A 25,170-nucleotide genomic window follows, 5' to 3' on the forward strand; every position below is an offset into this window, starting at 1 on the left:
GAAGAAGACCTAAGACGTGTAATAGAAGAATGTGAAATAACGGGAGGACCAAAAGACATAGGATAAACGCTAAACGAGACTGGAGAAGGTTTAACAGAACCGAAAGCAATAATAGAGAAGAGAAGCGCAAACGACAAGAAGGAGGCATAGCAAAGAGGCTAAAGACCAAAGTTGCAATAGCTTGTAGTCATTAGTTGATAATTTATAGTTCCTAATGCTTAGTTTTTAGAGGTAGAATAAGCAAGATAGTGCAATAGAATAGAGTGGAAAAGAGGGGAGATAGACGTATAAGAAGAGAATTAGATGTAAGAGATGTAAAACCGAAAGTTCGTCCAAGGCCGAAAGGCACGGACTAAACCCAAAATACCCAAAATATCAATTTCTACAATATATATTAAGAAATCATCGAAATTAGAAGTTAGACAGTGTTTCTACAGTTTCTACAGTGTTCCCGTAAGTCAAAAGTTCTAAAAGGCAACGAAGAAAACGCAAGAATCAGAGAGCAACATTCGGGTTATCTTGTTCTCCTTCTTAATGGGTGGTTCTAAGTTTTTACAGAGGTTTGAGAGAAAAGAGGGTAAATTTCGCGAAGAATGTTCGTCGAAGATTTCTCACATCCACGATGTAGGTCGTAGAAAATGCTACAACTTGTAATTTAACTTTTTTCTTCTGTCTTATACAGTTTCTAAGATATTCACGATAATACGGAACGTCAAGATTTCTTTGGGGGAATGTTTCCATCCCCAAGGACCGTTTTTCAGCTAGAGAAAAGATCGTTTCGCTATTAACATCGCACGAACTACGTTCGTGCAAAGTTTCAAGCGTTTTTGAATTTTCGTGTTGCCAAAATTCCCTCGTGAGATACAAAAACAAGCGTAATTGACCTTTACGATACGCTACGATATTCGACAACAGCAACGAAAGTTTTTATCTATTGGTAAAATTAACAGGAGCGATGTGCTTTGTGACTGGATAACAGTGCAAAGTATTTGTCGATTCGCATAATGAGAGACGGCTACTAAAAGCAGAGCGTCTTAACTCGAAAGAGAAGCGAAGAAGCTTTCAAATAGAAAAAAATCACTCGACTGAAGTTTTTTTAAAAGAAAAGAAAGGCTTGCTGTAGCCTCGGAATAACAAAGTCTGTGGATCGGTCTTTCAGCTGTAAATATTTTCACTAGGAACTTTCGACGTATTTCTCTGGGAATCACGTTTTCGTAAATTAGTGAGCAGGATAACTGGGAAACTGATCGGCTGATCAATTTTCAACAAAGTCCACTCGAATCGTTATAAATTTTGTCCAAAACTTTTACTTTAGTTTTTATTCAGAATATCTTCTCCAACAACGTAGCTTGTTAACTTACCCATCGGAGAAATTTATTCTTCTCTCAAACTCTGGAACTTTTAGAACTTCTATAATTTTTCATGGTTTTTTGAAAACGGTATAATCCCTCTGCGAATTGTCAAACTTTCGGAAACTTTTTTGCTTTCAAACGACTGTGATAGATGTTAGACTGTACATCGATAACGTTGTTACATCGTCGCAGAGATTCACAAGATTTCAACACTGTTCGATAAAGAAGAAAGAGGATCAAAAGAAAGGACTCTTTTTCGTAATATTCGTAATATAGTTAAACGATTCGTCTAATTAGTTTCGAGTAGAATCGCAATTTTATATATCTGAAATATAAAAATATGAATTTGTCAATGTTTTTATCTTCTGAGACAGACATACACTTTTCCCACCCCATAAGGATTGAATTTCGAGAAACGCTGAAACACGCGTTTGTTTATTTTCAATGCGTAGTTCGTACGTCGAATTTCGCGTCTTTAATTTTACTGCATATAGAGATAGGATTATCGTAGAATAAAATGTACGTCTTTTATATTTTTATAATTATATACTTACGTCATAAGAGAAATATACTGTTTCGTCCAAGATCTGCTAGTATGGACTCTTCAGTAAGGCTCACCTAACAGACCTATACCTTAGACACAATGAGAGAAGAGAGAAAGTGAGTGTTTCGAAGAGAAATATACTGTTTAAACTTTACGTTTCAGGACACAGCGTTTTGGGCTGGTTTTTTAGTAAACAGATCACTTTTGCACTACAAATATGGGATATATATGTCGGGTTAGCGTTAGGTTTATGGGCGTGTAACGAATCTTCATTCGGACTAGCCATCGTTGTCGTACAATAGAGATTATATCTCTAAATTTTAATAGAAAGTTTATGCATATTTTATATACTGCTAGCTTTATGACTTTGCTATTTCGCAAATCTTTCTTATAATCTGGAAAGTGTTCCGTGACTTGGAAAAGGTCAACAACCATCGATTTAATTACGTTCGTTTGCGTTTCGCGTTATTGTGTTTTCGCACCTTGTTACGATTGTCGTAAATAAGTTGTTTTTTGTTTCGCTGAGAGCGCGGATCATCTAAACACCGTACACAATCCTCCCTCGGTCAATCGATGCGGCACCCATTTCCTTCCTTTTGAATCTTTCTCGTCGCGTGTAACCAATTGGAAATGACGACTGGAATTATTGCAACTTGCATGGCACACTATCCGTCAGACCTAAGCACTAGATTCAGCTAGATATTTCTAACAAGTAATATTTACGTACATATAATATTATTATTTATGAATTATACTTATAATGAGTTAATAAGTTTATCAACTTATTATAAATAATTAGCCATGTCACTGCGCCACGCCAGAGAAACTTACACAAAATTCTCAATGCGAGAATTGATTGCAAAGTACTTGTAAATAAAAAAAGAAACTTGCATGGGAAAGTCTTTTTCCATCTGTCGTCGCCGTGTTTTCACGCAAAAAACCATCGCCAGTCTTTGTCTTCGATCATCTGAGATCATCCAGAGAAGAAGTTTTGCAGAACCTGTTCCCATAAGTTTTTTTTTTATATTTATTAAAATTTACAATCAATTCTCGCATTGAGAATTATTTCCCATAAGTTACGTCCAAAAATCGTAAAACTCTTTTTCCGTTGTTTATCTTAAAATTTTTAATTTAATTTAAAGAAACTCAAGACCCTCTTAACGTTTCAAGAAATATATTCATTAAAAAATCAACATGTACCCATCTGCCCAAGTTCCTCAAATATTATAAATAATAACTAATAAAATAAATAAAAAATAAATTTCACTTGAAACTTATTCTGATAAATTCACTAGATAACGAATTATTTCAGGTGGTAGTTTTTATTGACTGACTATATGTGTATAATAATTACGATATTTATAAAAGACAAAATCACACACAATCGGAATCTGATTTCTGCCCGTAATTTTGCAATCAAACTACAACTTGTAAATTAAAAATAACCGAGTGTCCCGATACTTTTAAACGGAAGTGCTACTTTTAACTTGAACTAATAAAAAGAAGCAAAAATTTATAAAAGTTATTATACATTCGAGGCTTTTTTACTCGTGACTAGTTTTTCTTCAGATTTTCTGTGCAGAAATTTTACTTTAGAATTTTCACAATCAAAGTGCATTCCACTTCTTGAATGAAAGTAGCCGGTAAAGTTCGCGAGGAAAATCCCGAACGCTATTCTGCATTCACCCAATTTCCCTCGACTCCTTCCTGTTTCGCTCCTTTTCCCTTATACATAAAAGTTTGAGAGTTGAAATGTATGTACAATCTTCTGCTCCGCCTGATACAATCGAAATCGCTAATGCAACATACTAATTTGCAATATAAACAGGATGATTTAAAATCGTAGCTATGCTACTGCAGTAAAACATCTGTTGCACGAGTTAATTGGGGACGAAGGTGTTGGAATAAGCTAATTACGAGCATAATAAGATACGGCATAAACATATAGATAGAAAATAAATAAGAAGATGCAATAGAACAAACAGTGTATATAATAGAACAGAAAGTGTTTAGTGTCGATATTTCTATGGAATATGTAAGAAATAAAATAAATATTGCTTTGTAGGCATTACGTTGTTAATTAATTTATAGCACAGGGTTGTATATATGGAAGGATATTGAAATAAGAATAACACTAAACAGTGGAACATGGTTTATTGTTGATATTAATAACAATTGATGGTGTTACAAGTTAATACGTAATTACCAATATTAATGTTGTTTCGTTGAAGCTAGTTGTACGAGCAATAAACAGTGAGTAAGTCTAACATATCTAACTTTTAATTATAATATACCGTAATAAAATAATACGGGAGACTACAAATAAAAGTTCTTGTGTAACATCCCTCATACGATAGAACGTTTTAAAGTACAATAACTAACTACTACGAATTACCGGAATGTGATATATGACGAGGAAATAACATCACAACATGAAAGAAGTATTAAAAGAAGAAAGATTGAGACTGTTACATATTTCAACGAAACTTCACGTTATGATGAGAAAACAGAGATATTTGTATTTTATAAAATTTACAAAATTCCAAGCACTTCGTGTGGCTGCTACAGCTTTTGGAAAAGAAAAATTAAGTTGTCAAAATAATAAGAACAAATTAGCTATTTAAAAGGAAAACGAAGCAAGATAAAAATAAAATACAAGTTATGTATAAGTTGATAAGATTAAAAATTATATTATACGCGAGATTAACTGCAATATTAATTCAACATACATATCAAGAGAACAATTTCTAAATTGTAAAAAACGCAGAAGAATAAAAATAAAATAGAAGCTATGTATAAGTTGATAAGATTAAAAATTATATTATACGCGAGATTAACTGTAATATTAATTCAACATACATATCAAGTGAACAATTTCTAAATTCTTTCTCTCTTTTCATAACTTACTATACTTTTTCCATATATTTTCCGTGTTATAAGTCGAAGATACAAATCTATGGAATCACGTAAGACGTTAAAAGCTACCTGCAAAGAACAACGAGAAATCTTTTTTTACAAGTTAGTAACAGCAAGGAGACAAAATTTATTACCTCTTCGTCTAGTTTTATATCTTCAGATGCACGCAGAACTATTACACTGCCATTGTCCGTTAAATATATTGGTACCCATGCTGATATCCACAATATATTATCCTGTAAGAGATTAATAAAAATTTATTCAACCAACAACATTTCACATATTGTGCTATATATTTTATAAAATCGTAAATGAATGTTTTTGTGCATTTGTAATCGTTAAACCGTATAGAACCGTTTAGTTACTTGACGAACTCTTTGTATTCAGATTCTCTTGGTATTACTAAAAATTCTCAACGCGAGAATTGATTGTAATTTTAATAAATAAAAAAAAAAAAAAAAAAGAAAAAAGATTCTCTCGGTATGAGCGCTGTGTCCAATTGAAAGCGTTCAGATGCGGACGTCTGATCTTTCCGGGACTCTACTACTGTGTATCTGATACAAACGTCTGATCTGTACAGGATTTCTCTACTGTGAATCTGTGCATCTGACATAGCGCCCGCGATTTATTTATTAGATACAATATACAATACAATATATAATCGTTCAAAATACCTGAATACTTACGAGCAGTGGTGTATATGTACAGGTGAAATCATGCAAATAGTAGACATAATATTATAATTAATATCTTGTTGGTCCTATGTAATCATGGATAATATCGCGCTGTTCTCTTAACATTACATTAAAAAGATTGAAGATTCTATAGTTTATGATATAATTTTATTCCAAAATTTCCATAAGTTAGATGATTTAATCTTTTCAATTCCTTTTAGAAATACATACATAATAATCGTACTGAAATGTAGAGACAACTAATTTTGCGACACACGTTTTTACTCTCTAAAGTCAGAGACAAAATTAAATACATGTCCTACTGGACAAATTGTAAAATCCAAATAAATAAATAAATAAATAAAAAAAATTAAATAGCCGTATGAAAATTTTCGTAACTGACATGTCCATCTAATTAAAAAAGTTAGAAATAAGGGAAATATCGAATATGTAAATAGCAAAGTTTTAAACGAAAATAAAATATTTAATGGAATAAATTCCAAATTAGAAGAATCAAAGAACATACAATTATAAACATGATATAACAACTTCTTATTTAAAAATGAAAAATTTATAGTAATATTAATAATAAATAATCTTGCAATTGAAGATATGTGTATGTTAAAAATGAATTCCTGTGTGCCGTGAGGTCCCTCCCATCTTGCTTATCAGAATACGTCACTGCCTCCTCCATCTCGTAGCCAGATCCTATAAACAAAGTCTCTATTCTTTTTCTTTGTCAATGCAACGTCGGGTAGCTTGGCGTCAGCCTATCTCTCTACCAATCTATCTCTCGCCAAACTGTTTCACTCTAAACAGGTGATCGATACCTCATACCTCGTTTCACGACTTCCAGTCACCGGCTATCGACTTTCCAAATATTTGCTCAAGCATCCTGCCAATCCATAAATTATCATAAAGCTAAATAACGGCGTGGCACGAAATTGCATCGCCGCTAACACGTATACGTGTGTGTGCACGTATAGTTTATTGTAACGAGGCTCGTAGCTTAGTACAATCTTTGTTTATTAGTATAATCTATATTTTTCATTTCTTTATTTGTTTCTTTATACGATATAAAAGCCACACTTCAGGAGAACACGAATTTTGAGAAAAGTTTGAGCTTGTGTAACTTTGTGCTATCAGTAAGCTCTTTGTGCTATGTAATCATCAGTAAGCTCTTCGTGTCTCCCAAGAGGGAACAGCCGAGTAATATCAGAGATTAAGTAATAGAAAATTCTAATAACTTCATTTGGCGACTTAACACGTTGACTGCCACGCGTATTTTCAAAGAAATCCCCATCAGGCCACGCGTGCAGCAGTACCAAGCGTTCTCTGCTAGGTGCTCCCATCGATATTTTAGCAATGCGAATCGCTCAAGCGGTGGTCTCGAGAATGATCTCTCGTTTCGTTTGTTCGCAACATTAAAACCACTAGCTGTTGTTGAATATAACGAAGGAAAGCGTGGTATAGATTATTCCGACCAAATGGTTTCTTATGCCACCACAATTAGAAAAGGAATCGAATGGTACAGAAAACTTGGCGTTCAATTCCTTCTGGGAATTTCTGTTGTAAACGCTTTGACGGTTTACAAAATCGCAACAAGAAAAATATAAATATTAGAATATTTAGACAATTATTAGTTGGAAAATTATTAGGGTCGTCTGAAAATACAAAAGATCCTTGTCTTCGACGGAGTCGGCATAATATCGCCATTCGGAAAAACGATGCCGGAAGAAGCATTAGACGCGCGTGCAAACTGTGTTATGCGAATAAAAGACGTCGAATGGAGCGAACAAAGGCAGAAAAGAATTTGAAGAAAACAACAACTTATTGTCCAAATTGTCCTGACCAACCTCACCTATGTATAGAATGCTTTAAAGTTTTACATTCTAAATCATTTTTTTAATAAACCATTTTCGTATTTTTATTTTATAACAATTCAACAGTTTTATTATTATGGAATATCTTCTCAAATACCTACGACGATCCTTCGCAAGTAGTCAAATAAGCGACACCCGAATATGGGTTACGCGGCTCGACCAGAAACTTCGCTGGCATCTGAATACGGGTGTCGTAGCAGTCAACGTGTTAATATGGATTAATTAATATTAATAATTGTATAAAATTCTATTAATAATTATTGAATATTTATCAATATCGACAACTTTTATATATATAATATAATAGCACGTATTTCTATGATCTATTACTGTGGTATTAATTTCGCATATAAATTTATAATACAATCTCTAATGATGAGAAATTATGTATATCGAAATGAAAGCAAATTATGTAGATACTATTTGATTTAATATCAATATAAAAGCATCAAACGCATGCGATATGCATTCTACCCGTATGAAATTTACATGATGGCGTGTGCAATTCTGCGTAGGAATAATCGTCGAGCACGTTAACTACGGTGTACCATGGACAGTGGCTAGTCGGTTGAAACCATGCGTCCTATTGATTTTTCAAGTACCGCTAACCGATCAATATTTATGCTATCCGGTGCGACGCTCTTCGACACGTATCAAACGCAAAGTCATTTCCCTGTCCATAACCAACCGAATTAAAGAATCATTATTGAATGACGAAACACCACGAACGTCGGTTTTATAGCGCAAATGGTCTAACCGCGTTCTCGATAGGAGACATGAAAATCGGTATTTTTCATTTTATACACATGATAATCAAACAGCCAAAAGATTCTACCAAATGTCCAAATCGGACAAATTGTGAATGTAAACAACTAAATAAAAAAAAAATTTTATGTCACCTCGATTCCGTATAACGATAATTTGCTTCAGCATCTCGGCTTCTCACATTTTAACGTTGTTGTCTCATAACGTTCCACTTCTGTATAAATAAATAAAATGGTAATATAACTTGACAGACACGTTCGTCAAAATTTAAACAGAGACGAGGCTTTAGTTTCACGAAGAGCGCTGGTTATTCTCTATACACTGGCCAAGGGTGTTCTCGGATTCATAAAATGCGAGGACACGCACTGAATCATGCGGGACTCGCACACATTTTCGAGCAAACTACATATTACCTCGTCTGCTAATTTGATGAAGTTGATGCTACTCAAACTTTTGACGGTTAATATACATGTATTATATAAACGAATTCTCGACCGTATGTGTGTGTGTGCATACGTGTATGATGCACGAGAAATGTTTCCTTCTGTTTTAACTATGAAATATTTTGCTTATTTCTTAATTAATTCTAAATCTAAATATTATAGTATCGTGGACGAAAGGCCTGAGAGGTATCGGGTTAACTATAAACAATGTCACCAGAAAGCCGAAGTGCCAACAGGCCCAACAATGTATCGTCTGTCCTTCAATCGAATAGTTTCGCAGAAAAGGCCTGCGTGACCCTGGCCACGAACGGTTGCGGAACACGTGCGTGATGGGGCTGAGACAAAAGACAAAGGGATGCTAAGGGACAAAGACGAGTCTATGGCCAGTGTTAGTTGAGAAGTCAGAGAGTGTGAGTTGAGAAGCCAAAGAGTGTGAATCGGGAGATATTGTTGCTAGTGTCATGACCGGCACACTTTAAAACCGATGGTCTGATGACGGACACTCACCAGATGGCAAGGGACTGCACGCGGCAGCAGCAGGTCCAGGGCCCAGACCCAACACCCGGGGGTCCTCTCCACTTCATAAGATAACCACTTGTGTAGAGATGCGACCGAGTTGTAAGAGCTTCAGTCTTGGAAGGTCACGGCTGTAGTTCGGAAGTAAACTGTCGTTAGCGTAAACAAAGTGTTAGGAAATAAATTCTCTCTTTTGTATCTTCATCTTCGATTTCTTTTTTTTTTATTTTACGTGCCCTTTTTGGCGATCCTGCCAGGATACTGAAAAATGTTTGTTCAGAAACCAAAAGACATTCATCATCTACGGAAGATAGAATTATTTGGGACTACAGTCATCCGCAACAACGAAGAAACTATCACAAAGCAAGTGGTGTGACGATAAAAGGTAAACTGGATTCCTTTGTACGTTACGGTGAAAGGAAACCTAGCTTCAGCAGTAGTAAGACTCGTCTTCGTCCGAAAATAACAAAATCAGCGCAGCAATGCCTAAGACAAACGAACCTCAAACCTCTACCTCAACTGGCCCAATGTTGCGAGCAATATTGGACAGTATCCAAAAACAGAATGAGAATATCCCGTTTACGAGAGGATATGTTACGTTTGCCTATGCAAAGTGACGAAGAGGATAGACACAGAGCAGCAGAAATCGAGGGTCTTGGAAAGTCACAGCTGCAGTTCGGAAGTAAACTGTCGTTAGCGTAAACAAAGTGTTAGGAAATAAATTCTCTCCTTTTTATTTTCATCTTCGATTTCTTTTTTTTATTTTACGTGTCATTGTCCAGAGAGTGTGGTCCGCGTGAGAGAGAGAGAGAGAGAGAGAGAGAGAGAGTAACGTCAATTCATATCAGAGACCAGGTTACACACCGTGGGCAGGATGGCGCCCAGATGTCTGCACATCCTTGGCGCGTACCCTCAATAGTCTTAAGGACCCACCATGGATTTTAGCGTTTTCATAGTTAAGATCCTTCAGTAACCTCCTTCACACCAAACAAGTGTCTTTTATTTTAAGTGCCCCTTTACATTTATTGTTTACTACGGGAAAGTTGGTTTTTCTCACGTTCGGTATCTTGCGTTAGCAACTTTCTCTCGAGGGCGGCTAAAACCCTTCCTGGCTCAGCAACCGTCTTATTGTCCAATCGCAGACGGTGTCTACTGCCCCCACTTCCTTAACCAAAATTGTCATCAACAAATCCGACAGTCCCGTGTCCTTAGACACACCTATCCCTAGCTTTCCTCAGACACAGTATCGTCAGTAAGACTCACTTATTCTATATCCTTAGAATAGTCAACATATCTTTACCGGTCTCTACCCTTATAACAGTCGCGTACTTAACGTATCATTGTAACTAAGTTTTACATAACGTAGTTGGTGATTTATGTTAATTCAGTGTGTGTTCCAGTTTGATTGCTGAATTTGTAATAAAGTGTAATTAAAACAAAATTAATAGTTGTGTTACGACTCGACTATCTTTATTTTATCAGCCAACCCTCAAGTTTACGTGACAGATCCGTGGTGACGAGAGTTGCAGATTAACTATCTAGTTGTCTTAATTATAATACGTTATTGTGATTAGTTCACGTTAAACAACCATCGTTTCCTGTTTAACCAACATCTGTTTCATCCATTTGTAAAATATTATTTTAAATAAAATAATTGTAGTAAAGATACTGCAATATATATGCGATAGTTACAGTAGTTCATAAAGTTTAGTGTTTAGATTTAGAATTCTAATGTAATATGTAGTATAAAGACAAGTAGTATACTGCTAGTAGTCTGCTTATTTTTACCTTCGACTGTATATAAGGATATTCTTTGAATTCTCTGCAGTTTACCTATTATCCGCAAAGTAATACGTACATGGTTCAATTAATTAATATTTTTTATGCAACATAACAGCTATGCTTCCTTTCGAAGAATTTTTATCTCGCTTAATTGCAGGAGAATAATGCGACATTTGATTAATTTCTCAGATTAATCGATCGGCTGGAACATCGAGGATAATCGGGATATAAATGAGAAACACTTTTCGCTACACGATGATATATTCCTCGTTTCCTTTCGCAGGGCTTCGTATTTTATTTTTCGTATTGGTAGCAAATGAACCGGACAGCCAACTGAAAGAGCACTCCAATCGCTCTCATCGCCTCGGGGCGATGGTTCTGTCTGCAACTTGGTTCAAGTTTAATTGAGCTTGAAAGTTTTCGACTTGTTGTCTGAATTCACCTCCACGCGCCTACCACTTTTATCATTCGCCCCCTGAACGACATTTTTTGACGTCGAGAACGATCTCCGTATTCAATGTACCATACACAAAATTAATTCCGAACAACGAACGCCTATCTTCATTTTTCAGTGCATGTCAAAATGATGAAACGAACTATCGTTTGTCGTATGTGGTAATTTTTTTCATTTAATTTTCTAATTACACTGCCGGTCATAATTAGACTGCGAATGTTTATGCATTTTGGGGAAATTAAAAGTTCCAAGAATCTACAGACTATGTATAATATGCAAAAATATATAGAATATTTAAGGTAGAGCACTTGCTATGACATTTAGCAAACGAATTTCTATTTAAATTTCATTTTTTAATTATGTCGATAAAAATTAGAAATCTATTTAAATATCTAATATGATTTGATGACACTTGCTATGGTATTTAGCAAACAAATTTCTATTTAAACTTCATTTTTTAATTATGTCGATAAAAATTAGAAATCTATTTATAAATTTAATATAATTTAATGACACTTGCTATGATATTTAGCAAACAAATTTCTATTTAAATTTATTTTTTTAATTATGTCGATAAAAATTAGAAATCTATTTATAAATTTAATATGATTTGTTGACACTTGCTATGGTATTTAGCAAGGAAATTTCTATTTAAATTTCTTTTTTTTAATTATGTCGATAAAAATTAGAAATCTATTTATAAACCTAATATAACATTTCATTTGTGTTCTACGTGTCTTATAATGCCCTTTTTAGTTCCTTTATTAAATGTTTGTAATTCTTTAATACAGCTTTTTACTATAATTTTTTGAGAGTTTTGTTTAAAATATCGTGAAGATTCATTTATTATTTATTTATTATTTCTGTTTCATATATATGTTCTAGTAATATATGTGTTTCATTACTCTCGCGTTTGGTTATATTACGTGCTTGTTTCTATCAAATAGTGTTAATTATAATGAATGATCAAAATAAAATGCAGTAATATAACTTGAAAATCGGAGTAGCATAATTAATTTCTAAATCAAGTTACAGCTTCATAAATTATTATTTCTATTTTAAAATTGTACTTTTCAGTCGTTATTACCATATTGTTGACTGGAAACAGAATATACATATAAAGATTTATTAAGACATATTAAGATTAGTTTCTTAACAATATAACATATTAAGATTTATTAAGACATTTATAGCATAAAATAATAGAAAATTGGCGGTACAAATACATTCTTTATAAAAGTATTCTTAAACTTCTACGTCGCTCCAATAGTGTATTACGTTTATGTTTACATTAGTCAGGTGTAGCTTGATTTCGAGCGGGAGAGACAAGTAACGGTATTTCAATTGCTACAAACTTGATGTGTAAACAGAAGCGTCAGAGAGCGGCGTAGAACAGCAGTGGAACGAAGTGCAATTCATTACAGAACCGACAATGCTGTATATTTCATTACAAAACAGGTAATACTTTGAAAATTTAAAGAGAAAATTGCTTTCGGTTCTCATTTTTATTTATATTATATAATTAAATACGACATATTAATAAAGTTCATTTAAGTGCTACTGGTATGAACGTGGTTCCATTTTTCATTTTTGCAAGTGAACAAACAATTAAATAATGAAACAACGCGTAGTAAAAATATATATTAATTGCATTAAAATATATTATAATTGAATTATTATAATTGATATATTGAAAATATATATAATAATTGTATGAAAATATACAAGATAGCAATTAGTGTAATATTATTCGGAAATCTTAACAATTAATGAATTCATCTATTATTATTTTATTTATTATTTATTATTGCTTAGTCCGTGCCTTTCGGTTTTCGACGAACTTTCGGTTTCACATCTCTTATGTCTATTTCTCTTCTTATGTGTCTACCTCGCCTCTTTTCCACTCTATTCTATTGCACTCCCTTAATTATTCCATCTCTAAAAACTAAAACTATAAACTATAAACTACAAATTAACAACTAATGACTAAAAACTATTGCGACTTTGGTCTTTAGCCTCCTTGCTGTGCCTCCTCCTTGTCGTTTGCCCTTCTCTTCCCTATTATTGCTCTCAGTTCTGTTAAACTAATTACTGAAAATTCTCAATGCGAGAATTCATTGTAAATATTAATAAATAAAAAAGAAAGTTCTGTTAAACCTTCACCAGTCTCAATTAGCGTGTTTCCTATGTCCTTTGGTCCTCCCTTTATTTCACATTCTTCTATCACATGTCTCGGGTCTTCTTCTTTCCTTCTACATATGATAGTCTGCATCGAATTCATCTATTCTTGGTATAATATAATACAACTTTATATAAATATAATATGAACATAATATAGCTTTAATATCGCAAACAGGACATTTCTAAAACGAAGAGAATGTTATCCTTTATCGATGTTACGATATTGGATAGAAAAGATTATACATGTATTGCTATATAAAAAAATGAAAGTTTTTGATCCAACATTTTTTTTGTGCCAATTTTTTGTGTGCCAGTTTATTGCCTCTTCACCACTGGCTAACTGTTGCTCAGAATATATTTTTTTTGTCGGATTATCGGACATGTCCAAAAAACTGTAGCGACTATTATATTGCATATATACATATATACCTTGTATAAAGTGGAGCTATTGTTTACCTTGGAACATGAAATACCTACGAATACGGAAAAAGTCTATTTTTGTTTTCGTTTATTACAGAGAATGTCATGGTCAAATTATATGCATACAAAAAGGGTCAATAAGAAATACAGTCTAAAATATTATTAAGTTACTACTAAGTGTTACAAAATTTAATATGTTTGAATCTAATTAATTAATATGTAAATTTTACACTGGATACGATGGAGTGCAAACATTTTCTGTAGTCATATATGTACAGAGTGAGTCAATAAGAATCTATCCATCTAAAATAAATCGTTATTGGTCTTATCAAAAAATCGTCTTAAATGAATTTTGTTGCGTTTCAAGGGACTCGTCGGATGCATACAATTTTATTTTCCGAGATACCAGGCCGATCTTGAGCTTTTTAAATGGCTTGGTTTGGTTATTTAAATTTTTCATAATATTAGTCGATCTAACTGAAACAGATTAAAGTTAAAATACCCACCTAACTGATAGCCTTTCGATATAAATAGATTAATAGCTTTTTGTAGAGAATATATGGCTGATTAATATCATAAAAAATAGACAAAACGTAAGGTAGCAGAAAATAAGAAAAGTATCCTTTGAAATGCAACGTAACTCAGTTAAGAAGTTTCTCGATGAAAACAATACGTAAGGAGTTAAGATATTTACACGCCAATGTACCTATTGTAGAGTTTACATATTAATTAATTAAATTCAAACATATTAAATATACTTTCATGTTTTTATTTTTTTTTTATTTAGTTGTTTACATTCACAATTTGTCCGATTTGGACATTTGGTAGAATTTTTTGGTATACTTTCATGTGACTAGAAAAATTTGATATCGTGGAAATGAAATATGGAACTTGCTATAGGAGCGTTTAGTTAGAAAATAAGAGTACGTACTGTTATGAATATTTTCTACAGTCACCGTATGTAATTTACATGTTTACTCGATTTTGCTTAAGGGGGGGTAAGGTTAATTCGTACAAAAATAAGGCATGTTTTTGTGAATTATTTGTGACGACACAGTTAAAATCTCTTTATTAAAACCAATAGTACATTAAAGTATGATATTCGAAGAATATTGTATAAAATTTTCACGGAGAAATATTAAAAAATACGGCAGTGGCAGTAATTATTCGGACGTGTCTCGGAAAATTGCGGTGCCCCTGATAACTTGGTGGTGGATCATCTGAAATCAAAAAGCAAAATTCATTCGTTAGGTAATAGTTTCCCACGGGTAACGCTGGGAGGGTTTTTCGAAATTTCAATTTTTCACTTTTTTGGAACACCCCGAAGGGATAAATTAGCCGACTTTGCGAAAATTTGCGGCTAATTTTCGTTTCTACTGGCGATATATCTGTTACCTTCAAAGTCATCATATTTTACGTTTTATTAACCAGAAATAAAAGCAATCTAACGTTTCAACATTTTTCTTTACCCATTCATATATCATGTGATCTCACAAATAACTCTGATTTCGATTCTCAGAATGTTATGTATTGAAGTAAAGTACGTACATGCAAACTCCTTAGAGTTCAAGTGTGATAGGGGCTTTCCCTGTTTCATGGATAGCACGACTTTCTTTGTTTCACGGACAGAACGACTTTCTTCGTTTTACGAACAGCCATTTTGAGAGACACTCGTTTCCCAAACGAACGGACAGAGAGTAACATCAGAGATTTTTTTTTTTATTATTTATTTATTTACATTTTACAATTTGTCCAGTAGGACATTTGGTACAATATTATAGCTTAGTGATATAGCAATATAGCATGTGGATGGCTACCACCAGTGGGATACCATCTTCGAATGACATCAGAGATAGACAAGACCACAGAAGAAAGACTAATTATTTAGAACATTTGAAGATTGACGGAGAAAGATCGGTAGCTCAGGACGTTGAAAATCGATTGTCGATTTTCAGACTTCAGAATCGATCAGCTGAATTACCACGCGATTAACGATCTTACATATGTATTATTATATTGGGGAAACAGAAGTAAATACTGTTTTCGGTGTCAATTGGAGAATAAAAGTTTCAGTGCATCGTAACAGCACCGAAGAGAGTAAACACGTCTAGACGCATGCGGACAGTGTATTGATTACTAACCAAAGTAAGAGTACAAAAACCAAAAACGCTAGGAAACGATCAGCAGAAAACGTGTAAAAATTCACATAATAATAATAATTTATTATGTGCTTTAAGCTCGTAGCCTGTTACAGAGAGCTTGTTGGGTTCTTATTTCTAATTTCTTACGCTATATCGTATTCTATTCTCAATGCGAGAATCGATTGTAATTTTAATAAATATTAAAGAAAAAAAGTAAGAGTACAAAAATCAAAAACGCTAGGAAACGATCAGCAGAAAACGTGTAAAAATTCACATAATAATAATAATTTATTATGTGCTTTAAGCTCGTAGCCTGTTACAGAGAGCTTGTTGGGTTCTTATTTCTAATTTCTTACGCTATATCGTATTCTATTCTCAATGCGAGAATCGATTGTAATTTTAATAAATATTAAAAAAAAAAGTAAGAGTACAAAAATCAAAAACGCTAGGAAACGATCAGCAGAAAACGTGTAAAAATTCACATAATAATAATAATTTATTATAGCCTGTACAGAGAGCTTGTTGGGTTCTTATTTCTAATTTCTTACGCTATAACGTATTCTATTCTCAATGCGAGAATCGATTGTAATTTTAATAAATATTAAAAAAAAAAGTAAGAGTACAAAAATCAAAAACGCTAGGAAACGATCAGCAGAAAACGTGTAAAAATTCACATAATAATAATAATTTATTATGTGCTTTAAACTCGTAGCCTGTTACAGAGAGCTTGTTGGGTTCTTATTTCTAATTTCTTACGCTATATTATATTCTTTTCTCAATGCGAGAATTGATTGTAATTTTAATAAATATTAAAAAAAAAAATATTATATTCTTACATTGATCTCTTGTTTTCTGTATTTTATCGCTCTTTTATTGTGTTACATTATACCGCTTGATTTTTCCTTGTAAAAATTCACACAGTTAATTTTCCAATCTATAACGGACAATGTTTTACACAAGGAAACTTTGCTGGCGGGTGAAAACACATAAAAGGTAGTACATAAATTGGGAACGTATGTTTTATTGAGATGTTATTTGTTTAAATGTTTTCTTCTGAGATTTTAAAAGGACGCGTAATGAATACAGCATCGACAACAAAGGAACACGCGAAATAAAATATTCGCAGTATATGCAATTCTATGAATCTACAGATTTATACAAATTCGTACAAAAAGAGAAAGGATGGTAACAGAAATTGACGTATGAATAAATTTAACAAACCTAGGAAACACAATAACGAATACGATCTTTTGTCTTTGATGAAAATTATTTTTCATTTTTAACGAAGATGATTTTTTTATCTTTAATTAATGAATTTGATATTGCATATATTGTCGCATGCAACGTGGTGTGAGCTTTTTGGATGAAACTTGAGTACACTGCATAAAGAGTGTGTAGCAAACGATGTGTAAAAATTACACAAAAATGTATAATCGAAATTTTTATTTTTACTGGTTCTCAGTTTCAACTATTTGCGTTCATTATTCGTTGTTTGATTAATGCAGAACGCATAGTCGAACAAGATGTAATACAAATCTCTTGGAATTTTAAGATATCCTTTCCACCATAGTATTCTACGGTTATAGAGCTTTACAAAATATGCAAAAGAAAATTTCGATTTTTAGAAGCCGACACGGTCGCATACTCGCCTTTAATGCGAAAGTGGTGTAAATCTTAAAAGTTGATCACTTACACTCTATCAAATACTTTATCAAAATGTAGAAAAAAGTCGTAAAGGTCGTAAAGGGTCGACTGAAGGATTCTTACTTGCTCTTATCCGCGAGAAACTAAGGAAAATGTAGTATATCCTTATTACTGTCCTTACAAAATATAGTAACTACGAGACGTTGACAGTTAATTTGCAAAAAGCTATTTTTTCACTTGCTGTCCGAAGATTACGCGTAAAGTAATCGCAGTCAAGAGTCGATTGATAAGCGTTCAAAATTTATTTCCTATACATATCCACGAAGCGAGAGAAATTACGCTCAAGTAGCAATTCTCACGCGATCTTTAACTCGTCTCTGAATTATTCACTCAACTTTCTCGATGATTAAAACGGTCCTAATGAACATGTAAATTATTCCGACGTTCTGATATTTAACGAAATCCGCGCCTCGAGTATCTATGTTCGAAGGATATACAACAATACGATGTGCTAACCTCACAATTACACTGTGCATTTCTATGCGCCTGTAGGAAATTTGAAAGTGCAATAATACGCAGAATTTTTTTTTTTATTATTTAATTTATACTTTACAATTTGTCTAGCTGGACATTTGGTAAATTTTTCTAACTTAATATTACACAGAATGCACATAATATGAAACGATATACAGGGTGGTTGGTAACTGGTGGTACAAGCGGAAAGGGGGTGATTCTACGCGAAAAAAGAAGTCGAAAATATAGAATAAAAATTTTTGTTTTAATTTTTCCATCGAGACAACGATCTACAGTGAGATCCGTTATAACGAGACGTGATAAAGTGCACGCGTACCGACCGAAAATTCAAAGTCGATTTTCTCGAAAACAAAGCCTCGAACGAAAAATTGTTATTCTATATTTTCGACTTCTTTTTTCGCGTAGAATCACCCCCTTTCCTCTTCTATCACCAGTTACCAACCATCCTGTATAATAAGATATTCACAGTATAGTGTTTTCTGTAATATTTGATAGGTAAAGCAATTTTCTACCGAGCTTCCATTTTCCCAATTATGACTTCAAACACATAAATTTGCATGGAAATACACACAGATTATTCGGTAATATATGGTTCGTCAATTATTAATTATTAATATTAGACGTGATCGGTTGGCAGCAAACTATCCAAATCATATTCGCTCTAACGTGTTATCTGTATTTTTGTGCTGCGACCGCGATAATGATCAATTATTCAATCGCAGTGTCATAATCGTTTCATTCGGTCGTCTCTGCTTGCAAGAAAGACAACTGTTCGGGATTTGAAGTGGCCACCTGGTAATTACCACGACGCTTTATGTGAACCAGATGCGATCCTCGGGCAGGACGACCGTCAAGGGTCTACGCTATCCTAGTGCGGACCCATCATAAACAGTGGCCCTATTGTACAGTCAAGATACTTTAGGACCTGACGAAAAGACCCATAAGGCACGAAACTTCTTTATTTTATGGTACATCTCAGGAAGATCGGACACGTGGGTTTCCGCAAGTGTAAGGTCACCCGCACGCGAGCCTTCATGAAGGCAGCCAGCCCATCCTCAAACATACGTCTTTATCCAATGATCAGTTAGGAACAGACTTGAGACACACCCATCACGAACCTTCCTCTACGACAGCAACATCACCAAGAGACACTCTTGCACCAGTATTCCAAGAGTCAGCATGTAACCGTATTCAGTCAGTGACTATTATATTTAACAGGATAGCCAGTGAACTAAAGACACAGTAGTCCTCACTTAGTTTGGTTAAGTGCTACAACTAGTACAAATAAAGTGCCGTCTAAATCTAACACTCGAGTTATTTCATCTTCTCCACATTGAACGTTAAGTCATTCGAGGTACGCGATATCGACCGATCGGTTTGACCTGACCGGTTGTTCTTTAGTCGATAATACGCAACAACAACTAACCATTTTATACAGGGTGGTTGGTAACTGGTGGTACAAGAAAGGTGGGGGGAGGGGGGTGATTCTACGCGATAAAAGAAGTCGAAAATATAGAATAAAAAATATGGAATAAAAATTTATAGAATAAAAAAAAAAACGTCAGTCGAGACAACGATCTACAGTGAGATCCGTTATAACGAGACGCGATAAGGTGCACGCGTACCGACCGAAAATTCAAAGTCGATTTTCTCGAAAACAAAGCCTCGAATGAAAAATTGTTATTCTACATTTTCGACTTCTTTTTTCGCGTAGAATCACCCCCTTTCCGCTTGTACCACCAGTTACCAACCACCCTGTATAGCGCAGATATTGCGATTGCTATATACGTAAACCGTAAGACGATATTATTAAATTGTACGAAGTTTCAGCACTTAAATAAAATTACTCGATTATCCTTTATTTGTCGTTGTATGAAAAATATCCTCAGGATAAAATTAAGTTCTTTCGAAAGAATCTATTTTCTAGAATCTAATAAAAAAGAATTTTCTAGAATCTAATCTAGAAAAGATTTTCTAGAATCTAATAAAGAATCTAATAAAAAATTATTTTTTCTCTAATCGGTACAGATGTTAGGCGTATTAAGCGTAAGTGGCATCACGAAAACAGAAATGTTTTTTATCGAATATTTCTATTACGAGAAATTTGACAATTTGATAGAGGAGAACGAGAGAGAAAAATGTTTTCGTCGATCGTTGTTATTTCTACGTGTACGAACAACGGCATTCCCGTGTCAGGCTGGAATGTGTCACTAGCACATTCACGGAATTATTGCGGAATTATTGCGGATGATTGTTCTCCGATCGAGCCAATCTCGATGACCCGTTGCTACGGACAAATCAACGACAGAAAAATGTGCACACACACGAAGACGTATTATGATAAGTCTATTGAAGTATTTCGTATAATCCTGTTTCTCCCTTAAATCATTGTTCTTGAAAAATTCAATATTGTAACTTATTTCTTATCGAAATATTTGTGCGATGTTAAATTTTGCCATTGTTTAATTTTGCCATTGTTTAATTTTCCTTCTTTTCATACAACAGATTACGTTTATCAGGCAAATGAAATGTTTGTTTCTACTAATTAAAATAAATGTTGTAGTATGTTATTAAAAACCAATCGATTCAGTGACATTGTTATAAAGAAACATAGAGTGCAGTAATTTTTAGAATGTCACGATGAGGTATATTAATCTTTTAACCTACGATTTACGTTCGAGAATGACCGTAATATTTACGTTTGGCCCGATCATCGTACTACGGGCTATGCCCGTAGTTGTAGGTTAAAGGGTTAAGAAGAGTCACTGTAAGTAAATGCCCCGCTGGGGGTAGCCACCCACATGATAATCAAACAGCCAAAAAATTCTAACAAATGTCCAAATTGGACAAATTGTGAATGTAAACAACTAAATAAAAAAAAGCTGTAAATAAAAACAAAAAAATATAGCATTTTGAGGATTCTGATAGTGTATTGCTACGATTAGTCGAACATGAATACTTTCAATGTAGGAAACTTTTGATCAGTTTGGTAAATAGAACTTAATATTTTGTTACATGATAAAAGGGGTGCTTTAATGCAAAGCTTCAAATCAATTAAAATTCTGAAACAGTAGGAATAAAGCTGCAACTGTATTAAATTATACATACATGATTTTAAATAAGTACTCCTGTCCATGGATTTTTGGATTTCTTTAAAAAAATTTATTTCGCTTTGAGTCAAGTAATTCTTTGGATTAAAAAGAAAACTATCTTCTCTATACTGTGCAAAATGTCTTGCTGTTTGATATTTTGCTAATAGAAAAGAGTACATGCACAAGGCACTTTACTCCACTTTTTGCGACAGAATGTTTATTAGTAAATATTGTACCGCACATAATATTTAATACATTAAACTTATATCGAATATATCATTAATTTGTAATTTGCTTTATTTTATGTCTTTCGGCCTCAAAATGGAGAGTCGCATTTGTTGCTTGTGCAAATGCAATATATCGCTAATATATTATACCCATTTTTCATATTTATTTGTATATTGAACGTGCACAAACATCTACAGTTTATTTATAACCACATTCCAGCTTGGCCAATACACAAATTAACATCGGCGCAGTTCATCGTGAATACTCAAAGTCGATATATTAAATTTAATAGCACGTTACTCGTTATGCTAATTCGAAGGATATCGCATTTAGCTTGTCAACTTAATCAGTACCTGCAATTTTTCTAACTTCGATATTAAAAGTCTTCGAAGATAAGAAATAGATATTAACATAAATGCTGAAATACAAATACACAATGCCTATTTTTCTCATAAATCTACGAAGTGGAGTTTGATTGAAAGCGGATTTGTTGGTTTCGTCTGCGCCAACGAACGTATTATTCCACTCGCATAATAGATACATGTTTGTTGTCGCAGCAAACTCGATAGTTGCACGATGCCATAAATTAACCTCCAAGGATTAGAAACGATTATCCCGCAAAATACGAACGCGTTATCGCATACGGCTTCAGATGGCCAACTATTTCTATTTAAGCCAATTCTATTAAATGACGTACGACACTGACGCGCATCTGTTAATTACACGTATTTTCCATACAACTATCTCTATTTATGCCAATTCTCTTAAACGACATATGATATTGGTTATTCGGTAAATTCTAAACCTTGTCAAGCTCATGTTTTTGCTAATAATGAGAAACAACAGGAATTCCATCACGAATGGAATAATGACACTATCTGAGATGTAGTAAGAAGTTGTTGTCCTTGATGATTACAGCTGCTGGCTGAAGATGTAGAGTCGCTATAAACTACTGCTGCTTTCTTCTCATTTATGTGCAATGGAAGAAAAATCGGATTACAGGCGCCGGGATTCGAACCCGGGTCCCGAACGTTCGTAACCTAAGGCGCTAACCACTGCGCTACCGTCGTCCGGTACAAGTACAAGCTGCCACAACGAGTTATCAGTCCAAAGACGTTTATACAAAATCGTCGAACGTCTTCGTCAAGACAAATTGCAATTTTTAAAAGAGGAGATCTAAATAAAGAAAGAATATGTAAGAATGTAAAGCGCCGACACATAATATAACATGGCTACGTCGTATCGTCGCGTATCGATACCTTTGCCTAATACATCATGACAAAAATTCACCGTTTATTGTGAATATCAAAATGTATTTAAAATTGTATCTTGGGTTAAATAAACATCATTAAAAAAAAAAAAAGTGTCGAGTGCCGCCACATATCCAATGGCAGAGGATTGTTGTACAGGACGGTGTCTGTTCGCTGAAATTGTATTTTTGAAACGTGTTGGGATAAAGTTTGAGTCTTAAGACTTATCCGTCAATCCCATACTTAACATGGGAGATAAAATGTCATTTAGACGACGACGCAGGAGTAAAGTCACCCTTGTATTCATGTTCCGTTCTCCGAAAGTTTGCCGTCAGTTGTTCCAGGGCTGCAGGTAATTCTTTCAAGCAGCCAAGTCTGGAACAACTTCCATTCTCAAGAAAATTGATAAAACGTCGTCGATGAGCGGCGTCGACGCAACAGTAAGGTCAGCCTCGTATTCGTGTAATTTGCAAATTTTTGTTCTGCATTGTTCTACGGATGTAGGTACGTGTTTCAAAGGACGAACCCTTTACCGTGTATTATCGTCGTCAAAATGGAGAAAAATGTCCATGGTTCTATGGTTACTGTTTCTTCAGATTATTTCCTAAATTGAATACGATAATATAATATAATATAATAATACATTTTGGAACAGTATTTTGGAACAACATTTAGAACAATCTAGAACGACTTTTACGCGTTCGATTCTAAAAAAAAAAAAAAAAAAAATGGGGTCTTGTGAAGAATTCCACTCTTTGGCGATGTTTCTGTAACCTTTCGAGATGATTCATTATTTCTTTGCAACGAGGTAGAACAAGCGTTGAACGACTTGGAACAAGACAAAAAGATACGAGATTTAAAGAACCAAGAGCTAATCTCATACAGGCTACTTATTTGTATACATTCATACTCATACTACCATGTACTCATACTATTACTGATATACTCATGTATACTCATTTGTTCATGTTGAACTTGTGCATTAACTATTCTCTCATCGATTTCGATGATTTTTAAATATGTCGTAGAAATTGGCATTTTGAATAAATTTAAAATAATTAAATAAGTTAAATAAGAAATTAAATAAGTCCTCTGACGAAAACGTCGGATTCTCTTAATTTTCTGTTAATTAAGAACGTATCTTACGTTCAGTGTAAATAGTGTTAAATATCGACCGATGAAGCAAACCTGGACGAAATTTACATTTGAAATATTATTTTGTAAATAAGTACTTTAAATAATACTAATTGTCAACTTAATGATTAATATATTGTAATTAATATTCTTTTTTTTATTTGATCAAGCGAATGGATTTAAAGCTAAGCGAATATTTGTCAAAGTGATGGATTAGAACATTGTCCATTTTAGAAAGTCGTGGGAATTTAATGAAATGTCTAAATAAGAACAAATTTCACATATAATATGAGTTGTTTGCAACTTTGTTAAGAGATTACGACAAAAATACGAAATACCAGTTCCCGTGATTGATCGATGCATTTACTTAAATGAAGCAAACCAAGAATAAACCTAACATAATTATCGCTATTTTGTTTATCCACATAATCATGGTTTTTTTTGCATTGGATAAAGCTACAAAAAATGGGAATATAAATCAAGAAAAGGGTTTGAGAAAAAGTTTTAATGCCTGTTTCAAATTAAAATGTTTCGTCTATAATGTTATAATTAATCCTCGTTGTAACTAATTTTTAAAGTTCTTTTCTCTTGATATTTCAGTGGCTGGGTTTGGGTATCATGGCGGTAGGTGTATGGGCTTGGACCGAAAAGGACACATTCAACAATTTGTCCAGGCTCACAAATGTTGCGCTCGACCCAGCATTTATCCTCATTCTAGTCGGTAAGTAGCGATTTATATTAACTCTTCAGAACTCCATTTATTTGAATAAAAGTTAATCGCCGATTAAGTGAAATTTTGCCGGTTGAATTCACTTTTCTGAACATCAGCTCCTATCGTGTGAACGAAAAATAATAGGTACATAATGAGGGAAGTTGATGAGCCCCATTATTTTTTTTTTTTTTTTATTTGGTAGATTATTTACAAGCAATTCTCTTTGAGAATTCTAAGTAACTTCATTTGGTACAATAACTTGGTTTATAATAATTTATATTATGTTGATTCTAGTTGAATCTAATGCTTCAATCTAAAGAGTATTTTCTTCTTAATCCGCGGAAAACGTACCTCTTGTACCAATAATAAATGTTAAAATAACGCACGTAATAGTTATTTGCTGAAATAATTTCCTAATGCGGTACACATTTTGATTGATTACGTGGATGTCTGCGAATCTCATCCAATACTGAAGCACAGACGGATCTGGTCCGTCGTGTCAAGT

The 25,170-nt window shown here is 33.7% G+C and overlaps 1 protein-coding gene across 5 annotated transcripts in view; it reads left to right on the forward strand.

Moving 5' to 3' along the window:
* The window catches only part of LOC117212947 (tetraspanin-5), a 126,701-nt gene that overhangs the window by 53,798 nt on the left and 47,733 nt on the right, over positions 1-25,170 (forward strand). For 4 of the 5 annotated variants that reach the window (XM_033458111.1, XM_033458114.1, XM_033458113.1 and 1 more), the window contains exon 2: positions 24,554-24,674. In XM_033458111.1, the coding sequence (XP_033314002.1) occupies positions 24,554-24,674 (121 nt within the window). Of the gene's footprint in view, positions 1-12,626; positions 12,788-24,553; positions 24,675-25,170 lie in introns of those variants that run through there. The other variant, XM_033458112.1, reaches the window with a different exon arrangement.

This window comes from Bombus bifarius, unplaced genomic scaffold, assembly GCF_011952205.1.
Source record: "Bombus bifarius isolate JDL3187 unplaced genomic scaffold, Bbif_JDL3187 scf7180000008421, whole genome shotgun sequence".
Classification (NCBI taxonomy): domain Eukaryota; kingdom Metazoa; phylum Arthropoda; class Insecta; order Hymenoptera; family Apidae; genus Bombus; species Bombus bifarius.